Source organism: Suricata suricatta, chromosome 7, assembly GCF_006229205.1.
Source record: "Suricata suricatta isolate VVHF042 chromosome 7, meerkat_22Aug2017_6uvM2_HiC, whole genome shotgun sequence".
Classification (NCBI taxonomy): domain Eukaryota; kingdom Metazoa; phylum Chordata; class Mammalia; order Carnivora; family Herpestidae; genus Suricata; species Suricata suricatta.
The window spans coordinates 16587744-16601049 of NC_043706.1; the positions used below are offsets into that span (position 1 = coordinate 16587744).

At 43.9% G+C, this 13306-nt stretch overlaps 1 protein-coding gene across 3 annotated transcripts in view; it reads right to left on the minus strand.

The window, feature by feature from the left end:
• HIVEP1 (human immunodeficiency virus type I enhancer binding protein 1) overlaps positions 1-13294 on the minus strand; it is a 143537-nt gene extending 130243 nt beyond the window's left edge. For 2 of the 3 annotated variants that reach the window (XM_029943427.1, XM_029943425.1), the window contains exons 1-2: positions 13210-13294; positions 10011-10153 (exon numbers count right to left, since the gene is read on the minus strand). In XM_029943427.1, coding sequence (XP_029799287.1) covers positions 10011-10050 — 40 coding nt within the window. In that variant the 5' untranslated portion in view covers positions 10051-10153; positions 13210-13294. Of the gene's footprint in view, positions 1-10010; positions 10154-12945; positions 13041-13209 lie in introns of those variants that run through there. The other variant, XM_029943426.1, reaches the window with a different exon arrangement.
• Between the last annotated feature and the right edge of the window lie 12 nt (positions 13295-13306).

Below are 13306 nucleotides of genomic sequence, written 5' to 3' on the forward strand. Positions count from 1 at the left end.
AGAAGGCAGGTGTGAAGGGTTATTTCTAGGCATAGCATACTGGCATGTTCATGGTTAGAAGAATTAAACGGAAGACTAATAGTCTCCTAACCCGGATCCCTTACAAGAGGTTCTTTCGTTTGCCTTACTTCTACACCACCATCTAGAGGAGTCCGAACATAACTAAAATAGTACACTTTCTATATTCTTCTGTACCTACAAGAGGAAAAATTACAAAATATTTTCATCTATATTTTACTTAGAATTTAATGTTTTCACATTAGTTTTCCCAGATATAGTTTTTAAGCATTTGTCTGAAATTTCAACTGTTAGGTGGAGACTTCTATTTAAATGCTGCCATTCTTCTTGAAATACTAGGGGCGCCTGCATGGCTCAGTCAGTTAAGTGTCCAACTCTTTGCTTGGCTCAGGCCATGATCTCATGGCTCATAAGACTGAGCTCCACACTTGATTCACTCTCCCCTCCCTGACTTGTCTCAGTCTCTCTCAAAATAAATAAATAAATAACTTAAAAAAAAAAAAAAACAGAAATATTACCCAGTAATTCTACTACTAGGAATTTACCTGAAGGAAACAGAAACACTAGTTCAAAAAGATACATGCACCCCTATGCTTACTGCAGAATTATTTATAACAGCCAAGATATGAAAGCAGCAACCCGTGTGTCCACTGACAGAGAATGAAGAAGAATACAGTATTCGTACATAATGGAATATTACTCAGCCATAAAAAGGATGAAATCTTGCCATATGTAACAACATGGATGGATGGAGAAGGTATTATGCTAAGTGAAACTAAGCAGAGAAAGGCAAATTACGCATGATTTCACTTATATAGGAATCTAAAAACAAAACAAGCAAATGAACAAAAAGCAGAAAGAGATAAATACAGAGAACAAACTGGTAGGTGCCAGAGGGGAGACAAGAAGGGAAATGGGCAAAACCGGTGAAGAGGAGTAAAAGGTACAAACATACAGTTATAAAACAAATAAGTCGCAGAGATGCAAATTACATACATACAAAACACATTCCAATACATAAGGAATATAGTCAATAATGTTGGGTGGTAACAGCTGGTGACCACAGTTATCATGGTGTGAGTAATGTATAGAATTGTCACATTGCTCTGTTGAACACCTGAAACTAATATAACATTGTATGTCAACTATATTTCAATAATCAATTTTTTAAATAATTATCAAAAATAAATAATACTGCCGTTTTCCTTTTTTCAGCAAGATATCTCTACTTTCAACTGTATATTACTAAGTAAATATGTAAGCCAACTTCTTTGATGGAACAACCATTCTTTCTCGAAGAGCCTGGAAATTCCTTTCTTTATAATAGTAAGTCCATCTGGGAGTAATAAATACATAACCAACTCTGAAATGAATTTCAACAATGAAAGACTTAGAGATGGAAAATCAATGTCCTTCAAATTCTGACCTAAGTGACCTTGGCCCCACGTGCTGTGCTTTACAAGCTTTATTTTGCAATTAGGAGGGGGAGCATTTGCAAGCTCTTACTAATCAGGAAAACTCTACTACCAGAATTAGCAAGTATAAGCATGACAGTCAAGAGCAAAGGCAGCAGAGACTCCAGGCTATGGGACCCTCAGCAACCAGCAACATCTCTGCCTCCTCCCCACATCTATAGAATGGGGACATTAATAGCATCTGTCCCGCTTGGATGTAAGGATTATATGAGAAAAGATATTAAAAGCATGTTGAAAAGAGCCTAGCATATAGACCTGTAGACAAGTTAGCGTTTTTATCGTAAAAATGATACAATACAACATCCCTCTTGCTATGAGTCCACAAAAAACCATAACTATGGGAAGCAGTATGACTTAAAAAACAAAATTCTCAAGACCACTCTACACACGTCTCAAATAACACACAAATAAGCTGCTCAGAGCCAACTCACTTCAACTTCTCTGGCTGACTTGCTCATCTATAACATGAGGGACACGAACCAAATGACGTCCAAGGTCTGTCCTTCCCAGCTGTAAAATCTATAGGACTCTCTCCGAGAGGCGTATGAGAAACCAGCAAGAGAGGGAGCTCCCTGACACACCTCTGGCGCCGTTCAACCACCTTGTGGTCCCTGGGCTATGTATCGGCTCATTTTTACTTATTCTTAAATGATCAAACATGGCCCCAGCTGAAGGCTTCATTTCATTCTATTTGAATACTGGAATATTAAGCAGTTATGTGGTGATCTGATCCTTTTCTTCACTGATGGATCTTTTTAAGGGTTGCAAAATAAGTACATGTAAGGATCCTACCAAATGCAAAACAGGATGTGTAAATAAAGACATACCCTAACCATAGAGGCACACAGAAATACTCCACACGCAAGGACACCCAAGTTCCAGAAAAATCAAGCTTTGCATCAGTTAGACTGGAACAACTCTCAGACTACAATGGTTCTACTTCACACCACAGGATCGTGATTCTGATTAATTACGTACAACCAACCAGTTTATGATCACCATATTTTTAAAAATACACTTCTTGCATGACAGCACAGCCTTAGAATATTTTCTAGAACAAAATTCATCACAGGAAATTTCTAAGAGCCTTACATAATTTTAAAAAGTCAAAACTAATGCAATGCTAGCCCAAATAAAAGCCCTAAGCCCAGTAGTCAGAACTTCCTTCTGAAGAACGACCTGAGTATTTGGTTATAAGTTTCTGCCTTCCTCTTACAAATACCAAGAGCTGGGCACCTGGGTGGCTCAGTCGGTTAAGCATCCGACTCCTGACTTCAGCTCAGGTTCATGATCTCACAGCTCATGAGATCGAGCCCTGCACGGGGCTCTGCGCTGACAGCATGGATCCTGATTGGGATTCTCTCTCTTCTGTTCCCCATCACCTCTCTCAAAATAAATAAATAAACTTAAAAAAAAAACACTTAAAAGAATATCAAGTGCTTTATAATAATACCTAAGCACCATTTGAAATTTTGGCATATTATTAATATGCAAAAGATACTGTTAAAATGTTTTAAAATAATCAGTATAGGAATGAGAAAATAAGCCGTTTAATTTACTCACAAAACATTTTTTTCAGATAACACAAGAACCACCTTTGTCCCAGACTTGTTCAAATTACATGGCAATTTAAATGTAGAGCTTAAGAATGTATATCTATAATGGAAGATTTTTATACGCATTATGCATTTCCCTCTTCTATGATAAGATAAAATTACACCTCATCAGAACATATTTTGTGCAAAGATGTTCTAAAATAAAATCATTACCCTGATTAATCTTATTATTACATGGTGTATTTGCTTTTAAAAAGTAAAAAGCATTTGGTGAATGTTAAGCATTCAAAGAGCATCAAATAAGCTCTCAATATGAGCGGGAAACTAATTATCTGAAAACAAACAGGAGGCTTGCTATATGAAATAAAGGATTTTTATCCTAGTCAAAGTCAATGACAGCTACATACATGGCAGCTGCTAATAACCTTGATCCTTTCCTTAACTTCATCATCAAAAACTACAGGTGAAGTTACTTCCTTTCTAGCTGTAGTCATACACAGAATTGTTTTCAATAAGTCATGGGTTGTTTACCCTACAAGATTTCTCACTTCTCCAATCTTGAGGCCATCAACATAGAACTTCTGACTTACCATTCAAATCTAAGAAAATGATGCATAAATGGTTGGAATTCCATCCCAAAATCATCAGAATTAAATTCATTCTACTTACGAGAACAACAAGACCATCCCCACATAATAGGGAAACGAAAGATAGATGATTTATCACAGAGTCCCTGGAGTGGGTCCACGCACTGACAGCAAATGAAAATAACCACAGTCGTCGGATTACTCCTGAAAACCGACAGGGTTCCCAGAGTCCCAGAGCGGGACGGAGGCACAGGGGACAGAGCGAGTGAAGCCATCTCACAGCCTAAACACAAGTGAGGGCTGTAGGTTGTCACTTACGTCCTACCGATCGCGAATGTCGCTGCTTTGAAATGCTGTTATAACACAATAGAAGACTTCACAGTCAGTTTCCTGACAACCAGATTCAAAACGTACGGTGAGGTTTGAATGAGTACCGACAGACTAACGGAGGAGGCAACACACTGGATAGGAGTTTTCCTTCCTATATTCTTTCCTACAGTGATCTCTCCTCCATGTCCCAAGCCCTAGACACTCAGGACAGTAAGACCTATTGGTAATTAACACTGAGCTTCCGGGTTCCCTCTGTCTGCAAACCGCAAATGCAACCCAAGAATTTGGCCCAAATTGGTTATTTACAGAAAACTGCAACTCTGTGCTGAGTGTTTACCTGGCGTCAGGCATTGTGCTAAATGTTGTCATTTATCTAGTCCTCAAGCATATCCAACACTCGCGGCTTGCCCAAGGCCACCCAGCTGGCCGGCGACAAGGCAAGGCCCAACTCCTCACCACTACAGTAATGAAATGTCCCAAAGAGATAACCCTTAGGAATCCTATGGCACAAGCTCATGTAAAACAAAAGTTAATAATAAGTACTTGGTTCCAGTGATTAAAATTTTTATATTCCAACAGGTTTCTTAATCAGAGGCTACCGAGTATCAGAAGCAGCGTTTGCTAATCAAGGTTCAAAAGCATACACAAATTTCCAGAGTACAAATCCTCTTTAACCCTCTAGCTTGCTAATAAGCTAGTGCAGATACACTTTGGTTGAACACAGATGGATGACTAGAACAGTCTATTTGGACACAGTAAGTTGTATCCTGCTAAGACAACAGATCCGCAGGAGAATAAATATGATGCAATATCAGAAGTGCAGTAAGGCATCAGTAATGGGGGCCTCACTGTATTTTGGGGAGTGAGGTGGCAGAGGAGAAGGGATAAGAAGGAGGGGAAGCTCAAAGATGAAGCGAAATCTTCGGCAGAGACATGTCCCACGTGAAGAAAGAAAACAGTGGAAATGGGAGGGGAAAAGAAATACTTTCCAGAAAGAAGAGTGAGCACAGAAACGCTGGGTCTACAGGCCGAGCTCCTGAAATGGCAGATTATTCATCATATACACAGAAGAATGAGAAGGCCAGACCGTGTCGGAGCCAAACCCGGGACTCTGGCCCTCATCCTACAAGGTGATGAGCATCCACGCCCCCACGGGTAAACCTCACCCTCTGCCTCTCACATCATAATAAAGCGGGGCGTCAGACTCAAGTGCACTCACCAATAAAAACAAGAAACAGCCACTCCAAGATTCCCAAAATACGTTTTGCAGAAGGCTAAAAAAAAAAAAAATTCACCTTTTTGCAAAAGGTTAACACTTGGTATTTTCTACCCTGACTTCCAATCTTAAAGGAGATCACTCTTTGAAACCCTAGGCTCAAATTCAACTAAAATAGGTAACGCCTATTTTCTTTCTTCCCCAAAGTTCTGAAACACACTGACAACAATGACTGGCACAGCAGAAAAACAGACCTTTCTCTTAGGAGGCCTGACCTAGAACCCCAGCAGGTCCCCAGTTCCCTCCATCCGGGTTACCTGAGTCCAAGCAAAGACCTGGGAAGGCAGGGGACACAAGGGATCAGAAGGGAATGACTGTGGGCGAAGGTGATCACGCACCGGAGCTCTGGCTGGGGAGTCGGCCGTACACTGGCCAGGAGCCTCTCCCCAAGGCACTGAGGACCACACACAAAGCCTTTCTTCTGAACACCCAAGGGGTTCCCTCATGATCCTCAGAAATTCTTAATCAACCTCACAGACGACATGTCCGTGTTAAACTCTACCCACCTGCTTCGTGCAGACAGGCACAAAGACAAATGTTCTCTCTGGTGCACAGGGCCAAGGATGGAGACGCTAGGATTCAACAAACCCCCTCCTGCAACCTGGACAGACTCCCCATCAGGTCTAACTGTTTCAGTTTTGCCCCAAACTCATGCCTTGCCCTTAACACATCAGTTCTTTTCCTACTTGTCCACTAAAGAACCTTAACATCGGACAAGTATAAATTCTCCTCTCACAGGACTGTAGCACAGACGTGCCTCATTTCAGTCGCTACAAATTTTGAATACTCTAAAACAGATTATACTTGCCTATTTTTATACATGAACACAAACACACACACACACACACACACACACACACACACACACACACCTTTGCAGAGTTTCCCCTGAACAGACATTACATTCCAGAAAGCTATTTACCCTCTGGCTTTGTACACCCATAGGACCATCCAATACCAGCTGAACCGAGAATAAATCAAAGAAAAATTATACTTTAAGGGTTAAAACTGCCACGAAAGCATAATAAATATATAATCTGAGTTCAAGCAGAAATCTTTTTGTTATTGACTTAATGACCAAACACGAGACAAATACTTCACAGACTGTTTTCCAACGAGGCCTAAAATGAAGAAATGCACTCAGAGCAGTGTGAGCAAACTGGGCTCTGACTCGCTTTCTGGTCTTCTCATTTCCTCTCTCCCTACTGCATAGCCAACTTACACCACGCGTCTTCTGTCAGTCAAAGCAGTGGGTGACAGGTAAAGTAAAACAAACAGGGTATTTCAACTGTCACAGCAAGATGCAAAAAAAAAAAAAAATGCTACAGAATTCATTTTTCATCGCTAACGTTTACCGGCTCTTATTTTTTTTTTTTACCAGAAAAATGAATTTATTCAGGAATGGCATAGACGAATTACAAGTCAGCACATACTTCCTTACTATAGCCCCCAAACAGTGCCTAGGGACACAGTCCTCACATACATTTTTGGAAGGGAAGGAGAAAACCCTGAAAGTGTTCTATCTTAGCACCTCCTTGCCTCTAGGCCTTTGTTTCCTTGCGTTTCCCCACGCAGAACACCTCACCCTCATCCTTGTCTGCTGAGTAAGCTCACTGGCTCAGATAACACCTCTTCCACGCAGGGCTGCCCACACCCCAGTCAGTCCACACACACACACACACACACACACACACACACACACCCACCCCCCCACCCACCCCCGCCACCCTGCAGGTCCCACCGACTTAGCTAACTTTGATCTGCTCTTCTGGGCCTGAGGGCTGCCTGAGTGGCTGCCTTAGTGAAGCAACTTGCTGGACTCTCGCTGATGGGCCAGACCCCAATGTAGTTCAAGTTCCCTTTGAAAACTTTAAAATCCTCTTCATTTCAGAAAATATGTAAGCTTTCCTATTCAAAGTTTTCGGTCCACATACTAAGTTTAGACTCATGGGGCGCCTGGGTGGCTCAGTCAGTTAAGCGCCAAACTTCGGCCCAGGTGGTGATCTCTCGGTCCGTGAGTTCGAGCCCTGCATTGGGCTGTCTGCTGCCAGCACAGAGCCCACTTAGGATCCTCTATCCCCCCTCTCTGCCCCTCCCAAGCTTGGCACATGCACACTCTCTCTCTTTCAAAAATAAATGGTTAGGGACGTCTGGGTGGCTCATGTCAGCTGAGCATCCAACTTTGACTCAGGTCATGATCCTGTGATTCTCAAGTTCTAGCCCCGCATCAGGCTCTACGCTGACAGCTCAGAGCCTGGAGCCTGCTTCAGATTCTATATCTTCCTTTCTCCCTCCCTCTCCTTCTCTCTCTCTTTCTCCCTCTCTCTCTGCCCCTTCCCTATTCACAATCTGTCCTCCATCTCTCTCAAAGAAAAACATTAAAAAAACAAAACTCAAAACTAAAAGTTTAAAAATTAATTAAGACACAGATCTGGTGGACCCTGAGGATCTGATTTCTAAGTCTCCCCTTCCAATCTCCTACCCTCTCCCACCCCTGTGACCCCTGAACAGAACCTACTTCAGATGGTTCCTTTGCTTCTCTTTTCTTCCTATCCCACCCTGTGTCAAACCGCACCCCCCACAACCCCCCACGTCAGGGCGCAGCAGGACGCCCCACCTCCGGGGGAGCTCCGTACCTCTGCTCTTCCCTCACCGCGCTGGTGCAGGCACCTGTTCGCCCATCTCCCCTCCTCCACTCCACCCTGCTTTCAGGGTCCACATTTGAGAATCACTTTATCCCTGCCTCCTAGACCAGCGGCACCTGAAGGCATCCAACAACTATCTATTGGGTTGCACGTTTGGTGCAGAAAGGAAAACGGTCTGTGGCCGGACACGTGAGTTTCTTTGGACAACCATGGACTAGAACATCATAAAGGACGAGCACGTCTCCTTTTATGGGGCTCTACTGCACTCCGCTGATACTGTCTTTCACAGACTGAGGAGGTTTGTGGCGACGCTGTGTTTAACACGACGCTCTGTGTCTCTGAGTCACGTTTCTGTACTTCTCACAACACTTCAAGCTTTTTCACTATTCTTATTATATCTGTTAGGGTGATCTGTGATCAGGGATCACAGCTTGTTGAAAGCCCCAGGTGAGAACTAGCATTTTTAGCAACAAAGTGTGTTTTAATGAAAGCATGTACATTTTTTTAAGACAGGGCTATTGCAAAATCCATTGACCACAACAGAGTCTAAACGTAACTTTTACACTAACTGGGTAACCAAACAATTCACTTGACTTGCTTTACTGCGATGTTCGCGTTATTGCAGTCATCTGGAACAGAACGCACAATAACTCCAGGGTATGCCTGTATACGTGAAATATGCAAAACGTTTACTACTTATGACCTAACGAATAATATTTGAGATCAATCATGTATTCCTGTCAACAAATATCAGGGCTCCTTTCAGCTGCCAGGACCCGTGCGAGCCTAGGGCGCCTACAAGCCCCAAAGCCGTCTCTGTGCACACTGGAACAGGGCACTCTCTTCAGACAGACGAATCATAAAAGCTGGGCCCAAGACTCCAAACGCCCATGTCGGCTGGCACCCAGGGGCATGAAGGCTCTGCCTACAGTAGTAAATGGGAGAAGGTAACTACTTTTTAGGATGTCAGATGCTGGCGAGAAGGGCAAATACACGGTCAATTTTCAACATTTTCTACGTAACTCTGAAAACTCAGACTTAGACACACAAGACTTAATGTTCTCCATCTAAAGCCTCATCTCATTAAACACTGGTGCTATAATCATCAATTTGAACTTGAGCCGGGGCAGCCAACTCTACCAGCAGAGAACTCCAGTACCTTTTCCGCGGAAAACCAGTGTTGTTCCGGATTCAAGTAGGCCACAAAACTGACCACATTTCCAATTTCCACCTCGCAGTGACTGGCCAAATTTATTTCACAAAGACGCATTCTAAATTAATTGGTTTGATCGTTATTTTTTCCCTGGCATGTACCTGAGAATTTTTTTTTTTTTTACCTGTAATAGTAAATGTTTCGTAAGATACTGGACTCAGTTGGGGATTATTTGCTCAAACGGCTCTTTGCTTAGCCCTGCTAGACCCTTACCTACTAAAACGGAAGATAAAAGATAATTGTTCTTCCCAGTTGATATAACACACTAGAAGAACATACGGTTTGAAGACAATAAGCCAAAATAAACTCACCTTCCTAAAATTAAACTCTCTCTTCACAGTTAAGGGGAACACGTATTGTTTCACCTTTATATGAAATATATATAATGTATGTAATTTTGAACGACTGCTTCCTCATGGAAAAATAGATCATGTTTGCCTCTGAATTCTGCAAATAATGGCCTGACTTAACGTCCACCACAACCCTCTTTATGTGCTGATCATCTAACGTATGGAATAGCACAAGGATAAATCTCAAAAGCAGTGTGGGGAGGGATGCAAAAATTCACGTTCATCCGGTTGGCAAAGAATATCCAACTATTCACTTCAGATTCCGAGAAGCAAACGCCGTCCCTGTTAAGAAGAAGTAAGTCTCTCCCTTCCGTACCCTCCCTGATGGCTGGGAAGGCACGGTCATTCTGTCAAGTTGGATTAATTCATTCAACAAATATTTATGAAGCATTTCCTAAGAGTCAGGAATTACATGGGAAAAGTGGAGGCAAACGAGAGAAATGGTGAGTTCCTGGCACTCACCAGGGGGCAGGGCTGGCATCCAGCGAGCTGCGGTTTCTGTTACCCAAGAAATACTTTATCCTAAGATTGTGAACCGTCTACTTAATGCCAAGCCTTACCCCTTAGATTTCTAGGATGGATCTGTTTGGTTCGAGGCATCTTCTTGGATTCAGGGACCCCTTTTTCTTCTTAGAAACTGTAGGAAGAGCAGGTCACAAAATGGTAGCTCCATAAACTCAATATCCGTCAATCAATCCATGTGCTGAAAACAGAAAAAAAAAATCACACTTTTAATACCTTCAAAGGAGAAAGATATCTCAAAAGCTATGGCTTAGTTAGCACTAACCTAACCTCAACAAAAGATAACTAAGCTAGAGACATCGGCAGAAGATCACTTACCTTTAATTAACAATATGACATCTCATTTTGCTACTCTATCTAGGCTTTCTCATAAAGAAAACAGAAAATCACTGTACCTTTATCAAAGAAGAGTGAAAAAGAGTCACTCAACTATGTTTTAAAGCAACATCGGAGAGTACAATTAGAGGATAGCATCAGGCTATAAAAGGGTCATGCCATATATAATACTTCTGCTGGTCTATAAGCCCTTTGGGAACATGTCTCATTCATCATGTTTTGCTGAATTAATTCAGTTAATATATGTTATGGTTGCTATTGGAACTGCCCTCCCGCCCCCCGCCATTACTCCAGCTTTCTCTTCGAGGCTTGTGGTGGGACTATACTTTCTGCCTCCCCACGTTCAGCTACAATGTGTGACCAGTTGTGGCTAATGACCTATGAGTGGAGGAGACACACACCACATCCAGGCTGCACAGGCTGCACAGTTACCAAAGCAAATCCTCCAGCACTCTCTGTTCCCTCTGCTGCATGACAGGCACTGTTCCAGGCAGCGAGTTTTGCCACACAGAGCTGGGGTCTTACAAATCCAACATAATCACATAGCGTAAGAGACCTTTTGTTGTTTTAAGTGGCTGAGGTTTGGGAGTTATTTGTTACTGCAGCATAACCTAGCCTGCCCTCACTTACACGTTTTGAAGGCAGTGATCAGAAATGCAATATGCCAAAACCATAATAATCCCAAACATGACCATCCCTCTTCCCAAATCGGACACCTCTCTCTCCTCTGCCACAAGATCCTCAAGGATCCTAAAGCTAAAACTTGAGTTTAAATTTCTCGGAATAATGCGGATAAACAAAGCGATGATAAACATGAAATTATGTTTAATCACTAAGCAGACACAAAGAACGGAACAGGAATGCTCTGTTTAAAACCTATTATATCCAGTACTGTAGAAGAAACAAGAGAGAACTTACTAAGCACCTCTGGGTGCCTATGTACTTTACACAATACCTAATCCAATCTTAATAATAACCGGTAAGATAGCAATCATTTACCTACCCTGCAGATAAGAGAGGGGAGGTGTGGACTAACCAGCCTATGGTCAGCAACAAAAAAAAATGTGGTACCACGTGACTCGGTTACTCTCAGCAGAGATCATACCTGGTCTGTGGTTCTATTCAACAGGCTGTAGGGCACAAGTCATGAATGTATAGTTTGCTGTCAAACCAGACTGGGTTCAAAGCCAGGCTTTACCCCTTACTGTATAGCCTTGTTCAAGGTACTTAACCTCTCTGAAGATCAGATTCCCCAACACTAAAACTACGAAATAGTATCCACCCCATAGGGTGGTTATAAGGTCTAAACTAAACAATGTTGATGCTTTGCCCACTGCCTGGCACACAAAAACACTCAAATATTAATACTCCTTAAGAAAGCCTATATGGGAAAAACTAGATCTCATATCCCTATATAAGGTTTTAGAAATTAATTTCATTATAGCAGAGGAGAAATAGAAGTAAAAAAGGCAACAATTAACTTCAGTATTTTACCCTGGATAAGGCTAAGTGCGGATACTGCACAAAATTATCTGCAGCTTTTTTTTTTTAACTGCATGGGGAAGAACACGAAATATGATGGCCAAATACCATTACGGTGCTAAATGATCTATAAAAGATATGGTTCTTCAACACTCTTCATTAAATACATCCATCCTCTGATTTACGAAGCTTGATCCAATAGAGAATTCAGAGACGTTAGGGCCAAATTGCATGAATGCTTAACTGAGAGCTTTTAAACGGTCATGATATCAGGAAGTTTTTAAAGCGTGAACTCCGAATGTAATACAATCACGTGACCGAGTATCAGGAGCCTAAATATAAATATGCAAATTCCCAATCATTAACCGCTCCCGGAGACCCTGTTCCCTACCTACCCACTGCCCCTAGCTGTCCATCCCATGTTTAAACCCTTGTGGGGGGAAGTGAGTATAGGGAAACGCAGCGGCACTGGAGCGACTAGGACGAGTAATAAACCGTTCCTTTGCAGCAAGGAAATAAATACTACATGGAGCAAAAACATGACAGGATCAAAAAGCGTAAAGACAGTTGCAAGGAGAAAAAACATGAATGAATGTGGAGGGCGGAGCCTGGGAAAACCCCTCTGCAACGCTGCACTGAACAAAGCGCTTCGCATGCCAGGAGGAGGGGGAATGGAAGTGCCAGCTCAGGAAGGAGCCCGGAGTGGATGCGGAGAGCAAGAGGAGGAGGAGAAGGAGGCGGAGGCGGAGGAGGAGGAGGAAGAGGTGGTGGTGGAGGTGGTGGTGGAGGAGGAGGACGAAATGAGGCGAGCAAGGCAGCCCTGAGACTCCTCCTAGCTGCCGGCTCTGCCACCGCCCCCTCCTCTCCCCAGCGGCTACTCCTTCCCCAGCCCGACCCCAAGGCGAGCCAGAGCCGACCTGCGCCCAAACCCACCGCCCACTTCGCAACTGCTGCAGGCGCGTACTCCCAACCCGGAAAGAAACTACCCAGGTGGCTGGGAGTAAACAGGCACTTAGAGCAAAGAACGAAAGGAAAAGAAAGCCACAAAGCCGAGAGGTTGGGAAGCCGAGGCCTGGTCTCCCTCACCCCCCCCACCCTCTTGCAAAATGCGTCTGCGGCTGGAACGCAGGGTGGGGAGGCTGGGTCCCTCCGTACCTGCTCGCCTCCCTGGACCGCAGCTCGGGCCGCTAGCGCGCGGCGAGGGCGCCCAGAAGTGGCAAGTGTCTCCCGCACACAGCCATCCCCCTCTGCAAGGTCGGCGGTGGCACACACACACACACACACACACACACACACACACACGCCTGCATGCCCCCCGCCCACAGAGGGGGAAGTGGTCCTGCCCTCCCCCCACCCCACCCCCCCGCCTCCCGCCGTCCTCCCAGCTGCAGCGCCCCCGCCGCGGAGCCCGCGCCGAACCTGCTGCCAGGACGCCCGGCGGAGCCGCTGCCGCTGCAGCCGGCCCTGGAGCTGCGCTGCTGATGGCGGCGGCCGCAGCTCGGAATCTCCGCGACCC